This window comes from Diaporthe citri (assembly GCF_014595645.1).
Source record: "Diaporthe citri strain NFHF-8-4 chromosome Unknown scaffold_4, whole genome shotgun sequence".
Classification (NCBI taxonomy): Eukaryota; Fungi; Ascomycota; class Sordariomycetes; order Diaporthales; family Diaporthaceae; genus Diaporthe; species Diaporthe citri.
This window is the reverse complement of record NW_025064849.1, coordinates 2521130-2540263: the sequence shown is the minus strand read 5'-3', so window position 1 is coordinate 2540263 and position 19134 is coordinate 2521130. Positions and strand designations below refer to the sequence as shown.

At 53.9% G+C, this 19134-nt stretch overlaps 8 protein-coding genes across 8 annotated transcripts; 4 read left to right on the top strand and 4 right to left on the bottom strand.

The window, feature by feature from the left end:
* Window positions 1-927: 927 nt before the first annotated feature.
* On the bottom strand, window positions 928-2291 carry INS49_009850 (uncharacterized protein; the record flags this gene model as incomplete). Its single annotated transcript, XM_043170578.1, has 5 exons — window positions 928-1022; window positions 1128-1764; window positions 1818-2128; window positions 2194-2200; window positions 2259-2291. The coding sequence occupies 5 exons, from the start codon at window positions 2289-2291 to the stop codon at window positions 928-930; spliced, it is 1083 nt and encodes a 360-aa protein (XP_043025143.1).
* Window positions 2292-2826: 535 nt separating this feature from the next.
* INS49_009849 (uncharacterized protein) lies at window positions 2827-5249 on the top strand (the record flags this gene model as incomplete). The annotated part of the gene is made up of 3 exons (XM_043170577.1): window positions 2827-2871; window positions 3032-4992; window positions 5051-5249. The coding sequence occupies 3 exons, from the start codon at window positions 2827-2829 to the stop codon at window positions 5247-5249; spliced, it is 2205 nt and encodes a 734-aa protein (XP_043025142.1).
* Window positions 5250-7070: 1821 nt separating this feature from the next.
* On the top strand, window positions 7071-7892 carry INS49_009848 (uncharacterized protein; the record flags this gene model as incomplete). The annotated part of the gene is made up of 1 exon (XM_043170576.1): window positions 7071-7892. The coding sequence occupies one exon, from the start codon at window positions 7071-7073 to the stop codon at window positions 7890-7892; it is 822 nt and encodes a 273-aa protein (XP_043025141.1).
* A 910-nt stretch (window positions 7893-8802) lies between these two features.
* INS49_009847 (uncharacterized protein) lies at window positions 8803-10353 on the top strand (the record flags this gene model as incomplete). The annotated part of the gene is made up of 3 exons (XM_043170575.1): window positions 8803-9190; window positions 9249-9346; window positions 9565-10353. The coding sequence occupies 3 exons, from the start codon at window positions 8803-8805 to the stop codon at window positions 10351-10353; spliced, it is 1275 nt and encodes a 424-aa protein (XP_043025140.1).
* A 53-nt stretch (window positions 10354-10406) lies between these two features.
* On the bottom strand, window positions 10407-11330 carry INS49_009846 (uncharacterized protein; the record flags this gene model as incomplete). The annotated part of the gene is made up of 4 exons (XM_043170574.1): window positions 10407-10721; window positions 10782-11097; window positions 11153-11198; window positions 11297-11330. The coding sequence occupies 4 exons, from the start codon at window positions 11328-11330 to the stop codon at window positions 10407-10409; spliced, it is 711 nt and encodes a 236-aa protein (XP_043025139.1).
* A 719-nt stretch (window positions 11331-12049) lies between these two features.
* On the top strand, window positions 12050-14023 carry INS49_009845 (uncharacterized protein; the record flags this gene model as incomplete). The annotated part of the gene is made up of 6 exons (XM_043170573.1): window positions 12050-12107; window positions 12175-12242; window positions 12309-12379; window positions 12449-12647; window positions 12828-13589; window positions 13664-14023. 6 exons carry the CDS (start codon window positions 12050-12052, stop codon window positions 14021-14023), a joined length of 1518 nt encoding a protein of 505 aa, XP_043025138.1.
* A 354-nt stretch (window positions 14024-14377) lies between these two features.
* Window positions 14378-15038, bottom strand: INS49_009844 (uncharacterized protein; the record flags this gene model as incomplete). The annotated part of the gene is made up of 2 exons (XM_043170572.1): window positions 14378-14719; window positions 14811-15038. The coding sequence occupies 2 exons, from the start codon at window positions 15036-15038 to the stop codon at window positions 14378-14380; spliced, it is 570 nt and encodes a 189-aa protein (XP_043025137.1).
* Window positions 15039-16779: 1741 nt separating this feature from the next.
* On the bottom strand, window positions 16780-18480 carry INS49_009843 (uncharacterized protein; the record flags this gene model as incomplete). The annotated part of the gene is made up of 2 exons (XM_043170571.1): window positions 16780-18238; window positions 18290-18480. The coding sequence occupies 2 exons, from the start codon at window positions 18478-18480 to the stop codon at window positions 16780-16782; spliced, it is 1650 nt and encodes a 549-aa protein (XP_043025136.1).
* Window positions 18481-19134: the final 654 nt, after the last annotated feature.

Sequence of the window (19134 nt, the reverse complement as noted above, 5' to 3'; positions counted from 1 at the left end):
CATCCCCAATCTAAGACAAGCCCTGCCAAATTTCCGAACTGATGACTATGATGTCGGACGCTGTTTCAGAAGCTTGCAGAGCCTCCCTGGGCCCTGGGTATCGCCGTTCTGTGACGCACTCTCAATTTAACGGGGCCTCGAGGCTAGGGCCTTGGGCTCCAGAGGTCGGCTGTGCCGTCGAGAGTCGACGCGGTTCCTGATCGTTGACGATCCTGAGTCAGCCTGTTCCCAGCCACCCGGTATCGACAACCCACACGCGACAGTCGAGAGTGCACCGTCACCGCCTGTGTCGTGTCGGCAGTCCACGCGCCGCCCTGCTCAAAAACCCCACGATGCCCACGATGCTGAGGTCCAGCTGAACTCCCAGTGGCTTTTTTCTAATGGGGTCGCGTCGTGTCATTCGTCATCCTTCGCGTGGCCCTCGCCCACAGCGTTCGCCCGTTTTTGAGGATCCTTCCACGCTTCCAAGGCTCGTCCTCTCGTGCAGTGCCCTGTGGGGTACACCCAACGAAGCTTGGCCATCGATAGAGTGGGACGACATGGGCCAACCGGTGGTGCCTGTTCGTCTCCAGGTTCTTCGTATGCTATTTCGGTCGGTCACCGCGGTTTTGGGTTTTCTCCCCTGCAGCCTGCCGACTTCAATGGTCTCCTAGTGCGCTCGCTACCTTGCTCCATGCGTGAGAGTTTACGTCCTCGGTACGGTACTTGTAAAAGTGAAGCCACGCAAAACGGTAGAACCCTAGACCCTTCAAACCCCTCAGAATGGATTCGTAGATTACACGGGAACATATCTTCTAATGATCGTCACACGCTCAAACTTGTCGAGTCACCAGACTTCCGTCCAGAGCCTATGCGGATATAATACTCAGTTGAATGTCCCTATGATACACCGGTCCAAGAGCCTAAATCAAGCTGGCCTCGCCAATCTTATGAGCCGCTACCACCCGCCTCAGGCTGTGAGCCACTGCCACCGTCCGCAGCGCCGCCATTCAAAGCAGAACTGCTACTCTTCTTCGTCGCCACTTGAACTTTGTCAGTAGATGATCTACGATTTCCAGAAGCAAGGATGATGACTAGAGGAGAGCGAAAATTTGAGATCGATCTCGAAGGTGGAACCCGTCACTTACTAGCTCTCTGCCACTCTGGTATCTTCACTGTGGAAGCTGAAATGCCGCTGCTGAACGGTGAGCTCCGCCCCGTGCTCGCCGCGTAATCCTGCACAGACGGTCCACTGCTCGGCTTGGGTGTTTCCTCAGCGCCAGCATTGCCATTGGTCGCACCGTTCGAGATTGACGTCGCTGGCGCTGGCGCGGGAGAGGAAACCGGGGTGGGTACCGATGGGCGGTTGAAAATGGGGTTTGTCGTTGCGGATGGCTGTTGGCTGGTCATCCGCTGGCTGATAATAGTCTTGAGACTCTTCAATTCTGAGTTGATCTCTTGGAGCCTGGTGTCGGTCAGGTTCTTCTGTGCATCTAGAGCTTTAGGCACGGAGTCCTTCAGGCCATGGACGTCGTCCCGGATGCGCTGGGCCTCATCTTCTCTCCTTCTGTTGGCAGACTTGAGGTCACTGATCACCGTCTCGAGTTCAAACAGCGCATTGTTCAGCTTCTCATTCCGTTGCTCTTCGGCGGCCTTCAGCTCTTCTGTGTCCTTGGAGAGCTGTTCCACAAGGCAGAAGGCCTTTTCAAACTGCTCGTCGATTGACTTCTTGTCGGACTCGAGGCGTTCTGGTGTCGGTGGTGCGACAAGAGGGTAGACGTAGCGCTGTCGAATTGTCAGTCCTGCGGTGTGTTGTTTCCACGATTGACCATCCGTACCTTGCCTAGGGCGTACAGTCCGTAGCCTACACCTCCGACCACCGTGGCCATGATGAACCAGTCCCTCCAGTCCCTCTTAGGCACCGCTGGGGGTGGCTGCTGCCATCCGTAAGGCGGATATCCCCCATAATATGCTGGCTGCTGCCCTGGTGCTACGCCGGGAGGAGGTGCGGCGTATGACGGGGCGGGTCCTTGCTCAGGTCCAGCGCGGGAGAGGGCGGCGTGTACTTCCTCCTCGGTCAGGTTCTTGGCCTTGAGAAAGGCCACGCGATTCTCGACTGGCGATGCCGCGACACTGGGGTCTTGAAGGACTGTCGCGAGGTGCTGCGTCAGCGATGGTAGGGGGCAATCTGTGCGGCTCGCCGTGAACACTTACACTGGGCCTGCGTGTCGTTAGCATGCTGGACTTGAGTGGCTGGAGAGCCCGGGACAAGTACTTACTGCGGAGGCCACAAGGTCCTCGCGAATCGTCATGATGGGCAGCCTACGCGGTCTGCTTCATGACTTTACAGCAACAAGAGAGGAAGAGGTGCCGACTTGAAGTCCGTTGCCGGATGGAGGGACTTGTGATCAGCCGTTGAACAGATTCCCGAAGCCGAGGTACATTGGAGCACGCTGCGGGCAGGCCAGCCCTTGGCATTAACTGACTGCTGCTAAGCGCAGGCGACAGGCGATAGGCGAGAACCAACCCCCAACTTCACATGCCCCCTCCCGGGCCCCTGCGGGCTGCTCTCAACCCCAACCCTCGCCCGCCTCCTCAAGTGGACTGCAGGTCTCTGCTGATTGGGCCACCGCCTTTTGTTTTTCTGGCGTCCTGGCAACACGCACCTTGAACTTGGGCCCCACGGCGCTGGAGAGCCACTGACCTTGGAATGTCTGGCGCATGTATCTGACCCTGCACGACTGATGTCGGGTTGGCTTTTCAGATTCCATCTTCGCGACTCCACGTCACAATTCAGTTTCGTATCAATTCCCCATCCTCATTCAGCAGCACGTTGCGACATCCGTCATGTCGCAAGACACAGGCCTGTGGAGTGTGCGCCGCCCGAGAGAGGTCAGTCTAGGTCCCTTCCAAATATTACCCTCTGTTACCCACTCGCGCCCGCCCGACTTTGTCCTCAACAACAACAACACACCCAACCAGTCCCTCGTTTTCCACCTCTTGCTACCCTGTATTGTCGCCACAACATACTGACCTCGATCTTGTCGCGCAGACTCTTGGCGGCATTAGCCACAACTCCGCCATTCCACACCCCACTTCCGCAATGAAGCGATCGCAATCCTCCTTCGGCGGCGCGCCGTACTCGTCGAGCCACTCTCGCTCTGTCTCGGGATCTAGGCAGTCCCTGGCATTGTCGAGGCCACCTCAGCCCATGTTCGCGCGCTCCTCGTCGGGTGGCAATCTGGCAGATCTCGGCGCATCCTCCGTCAAACGCATGTCGTTCCAGCCCCAAAGCACAAGCACTCTAAAGTCATACACGCCTTCAAACATACCGGGGCGCGCATCCAGCGGCGGCGAGCGGAGGAGCAGTGTCTACCGCGCAAGAACATCCAGCCACGCCCACATAGGGGGCCATCAGAGCTTCTTCCAACAGGCGCCACAGCCAGCCGGTGTACCACGCGACCCGCGGCCTCTGAGGGACCGGGCGTACCAGGCGAGGATAGGGCAGGAGTTGCTAGACTACCTTGCTCAGAACAACTTCGAGATGGAGATGAACTACTCGCTTTCGCCAAACGTTATGAAGTCTCCGACCCAGAAGGACTTTGTATACATGTTTCAATGGATGTACCACCGCATCGACCCGAGCTACAAGTTCCTGAAGAATATCGACCAAGAGGTGCCGCCGCTGCTGAAACAACTTCGTTATCCCTACGAAAGGAGTATCACGAAGAGTCAGATTGCTGCAGTGGGTGGGCAGAACTGGTACACTTTCCTGGGAATACTGCACTGGATGCTGCAGCTGGCGCAAATGTTAGAGGCATACTCATCCAATCGCTATGAGGAGGCATGCGCCGAGGCCGGGGTCGACGTGACTGGTGACCACATCATTTTCGACTTTCTAAGCAAGGCTTACAGGGATTGGCTCGACATGGACGATGACATTGGCGACGAAGAGGCCGAGAAAGTTCTGGCCCCGCATGTGCAGATGATGGCGGAGGCCTTCGAGGGATCGAATTCAAAGTACCAGCAGGAGCTACAAATGCTCGAATCCGAAAACCAAAGACTCCAGCGGGAGGTCGAAGAGTTGGAGAAAAACACGCCAGACCCGGCTTTGCTCGATGATCACCACCGGATCATGGAGGAGGACCGGATAAAGTTCGAGGAATACAACACTCTGGCTATGCAACGATCAGAGAAGTACGAGAGCCGGATACAAGTCCTACGAGAGGAGCTCGAGAAGATGATGCAGGAGCTGCACGAGGCTGAAGATGAGCGGAGAGGCCTGCAGAAAGTAGTCGACGACCAAGGTATAAGCATGGCGGATATCGACCGCATGACTTCGGAACGGGAGCGACTGCAAAAAGGTATCGAGTCAGCCAGTCAGCGCCTGGACGAGGTCAAGAAGAAGGTCTCAGAAAAAGAAGTCGAGGCTAGCAGGAAACTCGACGATCTCGAGCGCACGGTCGACCGATACAACACATTGGCTTACCAGATCGGTCTCATACCCGCCACCGCTGTCAATGCGAAAGGCAAGGACTACGAGCTGAAGGTCACAGTCAACGAAGGGCCGAATTTCACATCATCGCAGCTTAAGGGCTCGTTTGGCGATGCGTTTGAAAACGAACGACTCCTCGCCGACCCTCACACAGGCTACCAGCCTGCGCACATCCTCAACCTGGACCTCCGGGGTCAAGTTAAGAACGCCTTTCTCTCTCTGCGAAAGGAGATCTCGGAGCGCCGCAGCCATGCCATGGACACGATGATGAAGGACCATGAGTTGCTGGACAACATCAAGGAGGCCATGGAGGACAAGCGGAACGAGGTGGAGTCACTGGAGCACCGGGTGCGTGCGGCCGAGGAGGAGCACGAGAAGACCAAGGAGGTCACCAACACACAGCGCATGGCCTCGGACACCCAGATCGAGAAGATGGAGAAGGAGCTCGCCAAGATGCGGTCCAATCTGTCGGAGAGCGTCCAGCTGATGGAGCAGAGGGAGATGAACGTCAACATCGAGTAAGTAAAGTCGCCGCACAACCACTCTACACGGGCTTTTTGCTAACTTGATTTACAGGTACGAACAGCTTACCATTCGTGCGAATGCCCTGAGGGAGGAGCTACACACAGAAATCACCCGCATGCTCAACGATGTCATCAAATTCAAGATGCACGTCCAGAAGAGCATGGAAGACTACGAGGGCTTCGTCACGGAGGAGCTCGAGAAGGAGCTTGCGAGCGAGGGTATGCCCGAGGAGAAGGGCGACGATGAATAACGTGTTTGCTTAATGACCAGTGAGCTTGGTGTTTCTGGTGTTCATGCTTGGTTACGAGGTACTGCAGGCCGGGATGTTTATGTGAGGGACAGGAAGCATTGGCTGTTTACAGGATTAGGAGCACGACATGATGATACCAACCTCTGCGATAACTATCTGTTCGGATACCGCTCTAACATTGTCTTTCCACGATATAATGACGCTCACGAAAATCCTGGTGCATGTTGGGTCACCCATGCAGATGATTACACGACTACACCTGCAGTGATGACAGTTGTGTGTTTCGCACTTGGGCTCAGCCCTTGGGCGGAGGTGAGTTCTATGCAATGGTTGGATGTAAATTTGGCAGAAGACTGCCCCTAGGGCTGCCTTCAGCCAGTGAGTCTCAGACATATGATGGGACGTATTGGGCTATCATCCGTTTGTCATGCCCTGACGCGCAGGTTTTTTTTTTTTTTTTTTTTTGTTTTTTTTTTTTTTTTTGTGTCCAATAATTTTCATTCAAGTGTTGGAGGGGCTGTTCGGGATATGCCATAAGCAGAATCCCGTTTTGTCAACGCGCCTCCCGAGCAGATAATGATCCCCTGTTCCCAAACCTTCGGATGGGTCTTGCTAAGCTGACTCCGGAGGCTGGACGGAGACGTATGTCTACTCGTCAAAAAAAAAACTTTGCAGACATTTTCGGCAATACTTCAGCTGCAAAATGGAAAATTTGCGACAGCTGAGGCTAAAGAACACTGCAAAGGAGTGACCTTGGAGAATGATACATCCACCCTCGTGGGTCATTCTGTCTCGGTACTCTACCCCTTAGGATATGACTATGTACCAAATTCATATTGATGGTATCCGTGATCTGAATTGGTTGGATGTACCTAGAGTATGCGGCTATCCTCTAAGAACCTCGGATATCAGGCACTTCAGGGCATGTAGTATATTGCTATATCGATCTAGCTGACATATTCATCAATAGTGCTAATATAGTTTTTCAACCCAAGGTTTCGTAGTACAGGCTGGAGAAGGTTCGGCGCGATCTGTGCAAGCTTGGCATCAAGATAAGGCTTACAGAAGACGGTTGTCATCTCACCTGGTTCTTGCTAATTTGACCGCCTACCGGCCCGGCCAAGCACGAAATACCTCCGTTACCATTAGCAACTAATACTACACGCGTTTTTTGTATTGTGCGCCAAGATACTTCTAACAAGATGCAGGTGCCAACAGACCGAACTTTGCTTGTCGCTGCCATGTGTTGACGACCACGAAGCTTGACTGATCAGGGAAGATCCGGACTGACATCATATTTCAGCACCCCCCCCCCTTCCTCTGTTCTTGTACTCATATCTCCTCGATCTCTCATAGCATTCTCCCAAGCCTAAGCAGACTTTGTCTCATGAGTTTATTGCTTTATTTATACCAGTAGTGGCCATAGTATACTATTTGCCTATGTTCCCACTTCTAGTTCCATATCCGCTAACGACAGACCAATGCACCGTCAACATAGGTGATAAAGGACGACTAACGCTTGCACGAGTTTCAGTACTGGAAATACGTAGAATTTACCCAGACTGGTCCGACAGTTGACTCACAAATTTTGGATCCCTTATTCGCCAAACCACCACTCGATTAGACCTCTTTCCGCAATGCACAAAAGGCAAGACCTCCGCCCTTCTGAGCGTCTTTTCTCTGCCAGACTCCACAGTATTTTCTAGCGCGAAACTGAGCAAACCACAAGGTAAGACCTGCCCGTATCTGAACTTGAATCGTCTTTTCCTCATAGCTCCGCCCAGAATCTATCGTCACATCATCCCGTGAGGTCCTGCCACCATGGCATCTCATGCTACTTTACCCCTTGAGCTTCGCCTCGATATCTACGAGAGATGTCTCGCACATTGCTTTGATGCGCCTGGAATCTGCATGTTCCCTGGGATGTCATTTGACGAGAGTGACTTGATCCAGTCGCACCTCCTCCACCTCCTGCGCATCCTGCGCTGGCGTTTGTTTCGGGTGTCGTTTGGGTTTTCGCACCCGTTTTCGGATGGTATAGAGTACGTCCGAGAAGGAAAGGTCAAGCTACCAGTCCCTTCTGTCCTACAGGCTGAGTCGGGCGACGTTCGCTCTCATCTCCTGAAGTGGCTCGCCAAGCACAGGGGCATAAAACCGGGCAAGAGTGCACCAACTCTGAGATTTCGTGATCGAGCGTATATACCCGAGCACGACTTTCTTTACCTGGAAAGTCCCAGAAAGGTACAAGAGTTCTCTAAAATTCTTGACCCGAAAGACCCCAGCAGCATATGCGGCATCTTCGGGCCCAGAATCCGCCGAATCGCTCTGCCCGCGTCTATCCGCCACACGGAATCCCTGCCCCTCTTCCTCTTCCTCCAAAGGCTGGACACTCTCCCTGGTCTGAGAGAGTTGGCGTTCGCTTTCGTGGAGCTTGATCACGGAGAGCTCAAAATCATCGACTCAGTTCCCAAGACGGACCCCGCTGCCTACACCCTTGAGCGACTTGGCGACGGCGACATTCCGGACTACCGCAGGAAACTCAGCAGATCGATCGAGGGGCTCGAGACGTTCATTCGGCCCATGCTCGGGGGTCATTCGAGGAACCTCAAGATCACTGCATGCAAGATGATACCCCGATGTTAAGGTCAGAGGTGCGCCGTCAGGCCGTCAGGCTCACGATGGCATGCGCATTGCGAGCATTTTTGTCGCGCCAACACATGGAAGGAGCTTGGCTGGGGTGTCGTTACTTTTCTCTTGGACAAATAAGCACGAGCTTTTTTTTTTTTTCGTTCACGGAGATACCTTGTCTTCCTGCCGGTAGGGCATTGGCTGGTGGTGGATGTTTGGTGAGAACAGCTCGTCGGATCGATATTGGACACAGGGCTGACAGATCAGCTCGTATACTTGGCTGTTGATCTTCTCCTCCCCCCCCCCCCAAAGAAGGTTAACAAGCTAAGAAAAAGACGTCAGGCGATCAGATCACGTACCAACCAGGGGCAGCTCATCTTTACAAGGGTTGGTTTAAGCTGCACCATATCAACAGTAGGCACTCGGTCCGAAATACAAGCAGTAACACGTGTGCAACGATCTGTGCGAATTTGTGTAGGTGAACGTTAATCACTCAGGCAGAGAAAATAAATTGCCCTGGGCATCATCCACACGCGCAATTCTACGTATCATCTGTTATGGTTCACGATAAGTAGACACACACCTCTAGATCGCTCTGTGCGTCATTGCGCACAGCCTCGTTCTGAGACATCAGACGAAACTTTATATCAACCGTCAGTGCAGTAACAGCATGTAGACGGTCACGGGATATTCATCACGATACTCCTCGTTCATTATGTGTTTTACAAAACTGTGGTTCCCACAGATCGCGAGTAAGTACTGTATGTGCAAATACACCTTGAGCTTTCTGTAGCATCGGGATCCACGGACCGCGCTCTAGCACGGGAGCTTGTCATGTCCTGGGACACGGGCCTCGGCTTATTATGAAGCTGTGGTACCCCGCGTGATTACTCTTCCGCCCCCTTCCATTCCCCACCGTCATAACATGCCTCGATTCCGACGGTCACGAGGCGGTTGCGCAACGTGTAAGCGGAGGAAACGAAAGTGCGATGAGACCCGCCCGGCGTGCCTGGCATGCCGCGCTAAGGGAATAGAGTGCGATGGATACGGCATACGGCTGCGCTGGGGCAGCGACAACGTTGCCTCCCCGTCCCACCATGGCGACCGGACAAACTCGAAGCCCAACAGCGGGTCCGAATCGATGACCCTGGGCACACCGGAAAGCAACGCAGGCGAGAACAGCGGAAGCCCCCCAGCAGCACCCAGCGAGACTTCGCCTGTGTCACTTCCGCCACACCAGTTGAATGAGTCGCCGGCCTCTTTGAGCAGCCCTGCAGCGATAAACCAAGAGATCCAGCTTGCGTTCCAACGATGTCAGTCGTGCTCCCCAGCCAGACATTTTCAGGTGAGGCATCTGCTGACGTGGCCCAGTTCTCGACAAAGGCATTTACAACATCTATTCGACGACTATCCATGAATGGGTCAAACCCCTCATCGCAGAGGAAGCAAAACCGTCCACTGCCCTATTCGTAGTCTGCGCAAATTTACAGATATTCTTGGAAGATGGCCACTCATTAAGGTTTCATCAACAATTCGAGCATGCCCTGCGCGCATTCCAGGCAGAGCTCTCAGCGTGCAACGGTATTATTAAAGCCAGGACATTGGGAGCTGGTCTCCTCCTGTGCACTCTTTCAGTTGGTGCTCCCGTTTGCGTCATCACATCCGCCTCATATTGACTTTCCTATAGATCGTCCGAGGATTTCGATGGACATCCCATCTTCTGTGCACGGCTGACCTGTACAACCTGCATGGCGACCTCCAGAACGTAGGCTGCGATGCCGATCTATACACGCATCATTGCTTTGAGGTCATGGGTATTATGGATCTCCCTAGCGTCGTCCTAGGCAGGACAACAGCGCATCTCGGCTTCTGGCGCCGATTTCGCAAGGCACAGCGGCACTGGTTGAACTGCAAGGAAGACGGGGTCGAGCCCGTCTCGGGCCTACCGCGCATGTTAGTGGACATATTCGCCCGTATCGATGAGCCTGGATGCGAACTGGAGCTCTGGCTCTGGCCGGGAGATGTCGGAGAGTTCGTCCAGTCGCACCTCTGGGATTCCTGGCGTTTTGCTGGCATGTTGGATCACAGAAGGCGGTGGAGGGGAAAACTAGCAGATATGAAGGACCCTCCGCCTGGAGTCGTTCTGCCATCCACGGAACAGCTTGTCTTCCGCTTGATGAGCTGTCTCGAGGCCGTACACCTCGGCCTCGAACAACCAGAATATGGACATTCGCTCGTCGGTAATAGCACGCTCTACCCGTTCGTGATGGCCAGCTTGGAATTCGAGGTCCTTGCTGCTCACCCCCAGTGGCGGGTCGACCTCAGACGATTTCGGGACAAGATTTTAAGTTGGGACTCGAGCTTGAATGCGAAGATCCTCTTCGAAACACTGGAAGAAGCAGAGATGACCGGCGATGCCTCTTTTGACGCAGACGTAGCCATGAGAGCTCACGGGGCAGAAATCGCTCTCTTCTGATAGAAAGTAGTAAGCGATGCCATCGGCTCAGTCCTGTGGAAAACACCATCACTTCATAGCTTTGCCATGAGCCATAGTCTCACGCCTTGGTCCGACTCTATCAAAGGATCTATCAAGCGCACCTCAGTCACGACCTTGAAACCATGTTTCTCGTAGAACCCGACGTTCTTGCTGTCGGTGCACTCCAGATACACTGGATGACCCTTCGGGCAGAGACTCACAAGATGCTCTACCATTTGGGAGCCGAGTCTTCTCCTCTGATATGATGGGTCCACCGCAACAACCTCGATATACCACGCAGGCTTGCCTGCGATGTTCTGCACAATTGTTTTGCTTCCGAGGTGATTGGCCATCATCATTTCAACCCTCTGGTCACGTTGTCAGCTCGATACAACACTGGAAGAGCCATCATCTTGGGCACTACGGACCTTCATACTTCCACCGTCGTCATCCTCGGCTGGCCGGAGATAATCGAGGACTGCCAGGCGCAGTCGCAGCAATAAAGCTGCAAAGCGGCGCCACCAACTTTGGTTGAGAGGATGGAGGAAACCCACTGCCGGGAAACCTGCTTTTGACTTCGTTTGCTCGTCTCCTTCAGGCTCCAGATCCACAGCGACGTAGACCTCTTCCTGCTTCAGGACCCGCTCCACCCTTCTTTGTTGCCATGACATTGACCTGGGATTCAGCGCCCCCCACGGCGTTGCACCTGGGCGCAACCATCGTACGAGAGGATCGTCAGAGAAGCTATTCGAGATTCAGTCGCTGTATGGGCGGCGTGGTGATGGCAGAGACATCTTACGCTCTGCAGAGTGTTCTGGCGACTGCCGCCACGGTCTTACTGTCACCTGCGATTTGGTCGTCAGCCACTGCAACCTGATGTTTTGGTGGGCGACTACAATTTATCGAAGGCAGTGCGTTGCTCTTGAAGCACTAGAAAACTCACCTCCACTGAGCTTGGAGATTCTGAACCCGTTCATGACTAGCACTGGCGTGCCCTTCGTTGGGACAATCGAGTCTCATGGCATCAATCACTTTTATACCCTTGGTCTGCCAGAACCTTGTCACTGACAATCGAGCATGGCTGATACCTAGGAAGGTTTGCACCAGTCCCTATCCAGCCATCATACGCGCGGACGGCCATGCGCAATGCATCTAGCTCGGCCGGCGCGTACGATTTCTCTTTCGGGTGAAGCCCCATACCCCGTACCCCATACCCCACAGATTGCCAAACCAGAGTGCCGGGATGCCAGGAGATACCCGAGAGATCCCAAGATGCCCAACGGCATCATGGCACAAGCCGTCTCGAGGGCAAGGAGGACGCCTCTTATCACCGTATCACGCGCGCACACTCGAGTTCACACTTTACATGCCTAGAACGGCAAGGTCGCTACGCCCGGTTGGAGGCACGCATTATCTCTCCTCCAGGTTCATTCACACCAAGCTCAGCTCAAGACTGTCTGACAGCAGCTCGTAGATGGAGAGCTCGTGTATTTGAGTGAACGGGCCCCAGCTCAGCGTGAGAAGATATCATATGCCAGTCTTGAACCTGGAATAGACTTCCAGCCATACAGTCATCATATCTTTGAACATTTAGTTGCTCTTGCTATCGCCTGTCGTACGCTCCGTTTTACAGCCTGTGGTCTGGGACACACTGTCGTCTGGATCTATCGGAATTTAAGGCAATCAAATCGACATCATGTCGGCACATGACACTGGAGGGGATCGGGCACCTGGAGATGTTCTCTTGGTTCATCGTAAGACCTTTTCATGTCTGCCCCTGAGGAAAATGTCACGCGGAATTCGCTGAGAAACAAGCACAAGATAACGAGAATGAATCCGACACGTTCGTCCGCTTCCCTATTCCTTCCAGTGACCCCAACGACCCACTGGTGCGTAAATCAAATCCACCTATACCGCTTACCTGTAAAGGAGACCGTTGACATGGCGAGTCCCAGAACTGGAGTATCTGGCGCAAGGTTCTGAATTTTGCGCTCGTATTAGCGCAGACAGTGGCGGTGTTTACAGCGTGAGTTGCATTCTCTGCCGCATTCTCGTCAGTATCTGGCTCCAATCACACTCATTGATTCATCAACAGCTTGTCCGTGCAGACCCGTTTCTGGCAGCAGATGTCTCCCGAGATGGGCCTGAGCTTCGAACGGCTCAACAATGCCCAGTCGGCCAACTTTGGCCGGACTGGCCATGGGCTGTGTGTTCTTCATCCCAATCACGAAGAAGTATGGACGTCGCTCAACATATGTGTTGTCAACTGCGGCTATGGCCGCTGTGAGTTGGTGGTCGACATACATGAAGACCGACGCGGAGCTTTTCCTAACCAACCTATTTTATGGTCTGGCGGGAGCCACAAATGAGACTGTTGTGCAGATGACAGTGAGTCCTCCCCGCGTATTGGCCTGATTTCGAATATCCCATGAAGAGCAGCAAAGGATTTCTAACTGTTCACGTGCACTGTCTAGATCGCAGACGTTTTCTTTGTGCACCAACGAGGCACGGCTAATGCTTTCTACATCACTGGTGTCATGGTAGGCAGCTTCTTGACTCCCATGGCGGCAGGTATTCAGGCGAAATACACCGGTTGGCGAAGGTCATATCTTGCCCTCTCCATATCTCTTACGCTCCTGTTCGTTGTCTTTCTGTTCGCATACGAAGAGACGAAGTATGTCCCGGTTTTGCAAGGCGTCTCCGGAGACCGTCCTTCGGATGCAAGCCACAAGGACTTTGAGGACGAGAAGGACAAGGCCAAGGAAGATTTAGATACTGCCCTCCACCAGACAAGGAGCGACGCCAGGATTCCCGAGTCTATCCCACCAGCCACCTACCGCCAACGCCTCCGCTGGGTCACATACTCGTCCGAGTCGCTCTGGAAGATCGCATACTTCCCAGCCTACATCATCCCGCTCCCCCACGTCCTCTACAGCGCCATTCAGTACGCCGCGGGCATCGCCTGGCTCGTGATCATGGCCTCCACCATCCCCATCGTCTTCACCCAGCCGCCGTACAACTTCAACACGGACGGCATCGGCCTGATGAACCTTGGCCCCTTCGTCGGCAACCTGCTCGGCAGCTTCTACTCGGGCCTGCTGAGCGACCGCTCCGTGCGCTGGCTCGCGCGGCGCAACGGGGGGTACTACGAGCCCGAGATGCGGCTGTACCTGCTACTCCCGCCTGCGCTTTTCATGGCTGGGGGTATAATCATGTTTGGGACGACTGCAGACCGCGTAAGCGACCCTGTCTTTTCCCACTTTGCAACCTTCCACGACGAACAACCTCACTGACGGAACCCAACCCTTAGGGCATGCACTGGATCTTCCCTTCGATAGGCGGCGGCCTCTTCGCCTTCGGGCTCGGCGCCATCGGCGACGCTGCCCTGACCCTGGTCATCGACGCGTACCGACCGCTGACGGCGGAGGCGTTCGTCGGCATCGCCTTCGTGCGCAACGCCGTCAGCATTCCGATCCCCTTTGCCATCAACCCGTGGCTGCAGCACAGCGGCCTGTCGAACATGTTCATCACCGCCGGACTCATCTCGTTCGCTATCAGCATGTTTTTCGTGCCGCTGATCATCTGGGGCAAGAAGATCAGGAAGGCGGTGGCGCCTCGGTATTATGAGTTGTTGGAGAAGCAGGGTGGTTTGATGGCCGCGCAAGGGTAGGGTGATGTTGAAGTGTATTTGATGACGAAACCCAGCAGTGCAGTGGTGAGTTGAGCTGTGAAACACTGACTTGCAATATGCTTCGCCTTGCAAATTTGGATTGGAGGATGGTTGCGGGAAACTGGCCGGTTGAATGAGGTGAGGCCTATCTATTTTGGCCATTCAAATTGCTGCCCTCTATTTGCACCTCTGTATAGTGTATTTGATTTGTGACTGTGTCTATACTGTGTTGGCCACGAAGGACCTCTGCGCAAAGTATCTACAAAACAGTTCTGTTCCCTTCTCTCCAGAACCCACTGCGTAATGACAACAGAATTGGTTTGAGGCTCCTGCCGCAGTCCTCGATTGTCAGTATCAATCGGAGCGCTTGTCTTTTTCTTCAGCAAGCAGATCCCGCGCGTCCTCCAAAGACATGCCAGTGGTTTCAACGCGGTATGCGTCATTCACAACTTTTCCATCCCAAGTATTCACCACGCCAATAGCCACGGTGCTACTCATCCAGCTATACGGGCTGTTTGCAGGAGCGTTGTAGGTGAGGCGTGAGAAAGTATCACGCCTGTCTTGCGAGCCTCCCGAGTTTCCACCGCCAGAGGACGAGGCGCTGAGATCGAGATTGAAAAGCCCTTTTGATTCCACAAGGATGGGGGTTTCGTCATTTGCGAGAATGGTGTAACGAGATTCGAGAATATAAACTTTCTGGTTGCACATCGGGTCAGAGGGATCTCGGGTGGGAAAGTGGTTAGTGATCAGTGCGTGGAATACAACTTGCTGTTTCGCCCGAATCAACTCGGGTCGCCAAGTCCGCGCCACTGTTATCCAGCACTTTGCCGTTCACCCTCGGCCCTGTAACAACACCACGGGCCATATTGGCGGCGGATATGGTTTGGCCGGTGCCACGCTCAACCGGGTCGCCGCCCATATCTGCAATGAAACGGTATAGGTGCTCCAGGTGCGGGAGCAGTGCGGGAGGCAGCTCCGGGGTAAACGAATCGCCCGGAGAAGGAGGATGAGACATGATTGATCAGTGGCCCTGGAAACTGCCGTTACACTGTCCGAGCTTCTGGGGGAGCCGTGTCGGGGCTGTTATCTGTAGGCGTAGATCCAAGATGCGCCCCGCCCTGTTATCTGATTGTGTATCCGCGGCGCGTACAATTGCCGTAAATGGTTAACACGATTGAGTGTGGCATCAACGCCATGATCTTCAAGTCTTGGAAGTGCTAAGCTGGCATCAAATATTCTACAGCATCACGATACAGAGAGTGATCATCTCTAGGTGACTGGTTGAAAATCAACTGTTGAAGCCTGATTTCTACAATTATTTCAGTCCTGACCGAGGTGCTATTGTAGCTCATTTGCGAAGTCGAGGGCCGAAGGTCATCGACAACGAAACCGGATCCGTGTAATGCTATTGGTCAGACTACAACCACGGCAACACTAAGCCCTGTTCCCGACATGTTTCATCAACGATGGCATCGACCGAAGACGGAGGCGTCACCGAAATCAGTGAATGTGTACAATGTGGGATTAGCCCCAACGCAGGCTCGGTCCCCTTTTTTAATTCCAGCAACTTCGAGTGCGAGTCTGCGCAAGCTACTCAAGCTGTCCTTCGAGGATCCAATCGTGCTAATCTACTGTTTGAGCGTCCCATTCCTTTTCGCCGTTTCACCATCAGAGCCCATCGGCTAACGTTCATACTTCCAACTAATGTCCCAGTCCTGGCTTCCTGCACTCACACATTTAGGAGCACCCTGGATGCGGAAGTCAGCACAGCGCCTTGATCCGGGTTAGCCTCATCTGCTGAAAAGGAATCACCCAACTCACAATTGCATAGCACTCATGACGGCGCTCGAAGAAGCCAGGTATAGTGTTGCGGAACTTGGCGGCTTCTTCTATCTTCTGACATCTGGCAATGCCATCAAGAGCCCAGAGCTCGTGCCTGGGAATCGGGTTGCCATACTCTTTGGCCCAGTCCAGGCATGCTTGCAGGTTCTTGCGTGGGTATTCATCGCCCCCCCCCCCCCGGAGATCCGCCTTTCGAGCCCATCTATTATAAACTGCCACATTTTCTGATCGTGCTTAGAGCAGATCATTTCAAGAATAGGTGCGGCAAGTGCGATGGGCTCACCCTTGGATGAAGACCCATGCTTCGATTGAAATGACCCCATCTGGTTGTATTGATGGGTTCCGACCGCATAAAAGTAGATAGCAGTGACTAAAGCAAAGGCAGCTTTGAGTGCTTCGCAAAAGCTGCGGTTTTTGACGAAGTTCAGGAGCCGAGATCGAGTGAGAGGTTGGTCAAGATCAATGTGATGTTGCTGATGGCTGCCTGGCGGGACGTTGACCCGCATCTTGTTGGTACACGTAACGACCAAGGCTTTTGTGGGTAATTGGTCCTCGAAATTTACCTGTGTCAATTCAGTCAGTGGCCTTGAAATCTCTTGCCGACAATCGCTTTCCGTCCCTACATGCGCCTGCTGGTGTTGGCCTACAAGAGCTCGAGAGACCAGTGAGGGTTGGTGGCCAAGAGCTAACAACTCGATTGTGTCCTCAATATTCCTGCCGTGAGTTGAGAAGTCCTGTGTGATGATGTGAGCATCAAATAGCCGGGTTGGGGAGAATGTTGCAGTTATCGAATGCTGCCACTACAGAGTTGACCGCTTAAACCTGCCCGGTGCCCACTTGTAGGGCCGGCACTGCGGACTTTCCAATGTGTTCTACTTATATGGAAATCTGAAAGTGTGTATAAATGCAGCGCGCTACATGTCCTTACTCGGCAGGACAGCACCTAAGAACCACCTCCTGTTGATCACGTAGTCGATCGCTTCAGCCCACTTTGGGAACAAGCCGTCATCGAGGATGCTCACCATGCGTGCATAGTTCCTCACGGCCTTGTCCTCGTCTTCGGTCTTGACCGCCCATTTGTCGTCTGGCCCATAGACCATCCAATTCCCCTGTCCAAACCTCCTCCAAGGATCGGTACCATGTGCGAACCGAATGAAATCCGCCCCCAATTTCCGCGACAACTTCATCTCCTCATGCGTCATCTTGTCTTCCAGGGTTTGAAAAACAAAGACCAACTCAGCCGCATGGTGAGCCAGACCCTTGAACGAAGTCTCTAGTTGTGAGACCTGATCAAAATGGTATGCGTATGTCCTGTCCACTTTCGACGCATGTGCGTGCAAGTAGGTGTGCAGCCAGAACACACACTCAGTCGCCATGTTCTCGAAGCGCAGACCAAGTTCCTCGTGCGACAGGTCATCTGTTATGCCGTACCTCTGCAGCACATCCGCAGCATGCTTCTCTCCCAGGAATCCACTCAGGTGGCCCAGGATGGATGCGTAGTTTTGGTCGTGCAAGCTGCCACGAAACATGGCCGCCTCGTCTTTGACATCACCAATCATGTACCCCTGTAGCCACTCCGGCGGTGAGATTATGCCCCCGTCTTGCAACGAAGGCCGATACGAGTGGTACCACCCATCGTTACACGGGTTCCCCGTCGTCCCCATGGACCCCTCGATCTCGCATGTCGCCGCAGCAATCGCCTCCTGCGGCGCGTCCCGCAGCGCCGCCAGCGCCGCACTATCGGCCGCACCCTCGATCTTGAGGTGCCTCAACAAGCCCCGGAACCGCCTCTCGTGCTCCTCGAGCGACCAGACCGGGATCGTGTTGATAGTCCCCGACATGCTGATAGCGCGAGCGAATGGCGCAGGCTCGCGCGCCCAGACCTGATGAGCGACGCTCATACCGCCCGCGCTCTCGCCGAAGATCGTGACGTTGCCCGCGTCGCCGCCGACGCTGGATATGTAGCGGTGCACCCAATGCAGTGCCGTCTGCTGGTCGGTGAGGCCGAAGTTGCCGACGCCTGCGAGGCCGTCTGCCTTAAGGTCGTTGGCGATGGCCTCGGAAGCGAGGAAGCCGAAGAGCCCGACGCGGTAGTTGATAGTGACGCCGACGATGGGGGCGCCGATTGAGGACGAGTAGTCGACCAGCTTTACCATGTCATAACATGGGTTGGTGGAGGAGCCGAACAGGAGCGAGCCACCGTGGATCCAGACCATGACGGGGAGGTTCTTGGTCTTTGAGGCGTGCGGCAGGACAATGTTAAGGTTGAGGCAGTTCAGCTCATCTTCGATGTCCTCTTTGAAGTACGGAATGGGTGGCACAGGAACCAGTTCGCTGCCCCAGGTATATTGAGGAGGTTGCGGGCATATTGGTCTACTCTCGTCAGAACAGCCTGTCCCAAGCATCCAGAGTCTTGATTCTTACCCGTGCTGTGTTCCGTCATGAAAGCCATCTTGCAGAGACGTGTTCAGCGTAGCCCGAGTCCATCGTTTCGTGAGCTTGGCATAAGGTATGCCGCGGAACTGACGTGCTCCACTGGGATACACGAGACCCTTCACATCTCCAAAAGTAGGGATGTTGATTGTCTCTGTAGAAGTGGGCGTTGGGGGAGGCATGTTACGTTGAATTGATTGGTTTGAGCGTTGGGCAGAATGTGGGAATCTTTCAAAAGTGTCAAGTCAAATTGATACGAAGCCGGACCTTACACTCCCATCCTCATTTGCCCTGTTATCAAAGCAATATATAATGACACCTGCTCACAAAGCACCGGAGACTCCAAAGACCCCGATTTACTGACTTTGTGCCTGTTTCGGAAGGCGTATGCGCCGGCATGGAACTGCGGGGATACAAGTTCACCAGTACAAGCCGGCAAGAATGAGTAAGCAGTGATCCTTCCGCCATTCGGCCTGGTGCATAGAAATGTTGTCACCAAGGTCGGCGCATCGGTATTACTAAGTTTAGCGAAAGAAGCTTCCGTGCGTCTGTCCTAATGAGATGAATGATTCTTGTCAAAGTCATGTGTGATAAGGCTCTTCTGATTGCTGAAATGCTTGGCCAAAATCTTCGCTATCTTAATGGGGAGTGCGCAGACCTGGCCGATACAGTTGTCTGAACGCTTTCCAGACGCACAGGTTTCCAGACGCATATAATGGTGTCGATCAGTGTTCGTTCCAACCGCGTGGAGACAGGCCGGGATTTGCTATCAGCTTCACATCGGCTGTTGGCAAGTACGACCCTCGCACTTAGAAGGCTACTTTAGTTATCCCCTC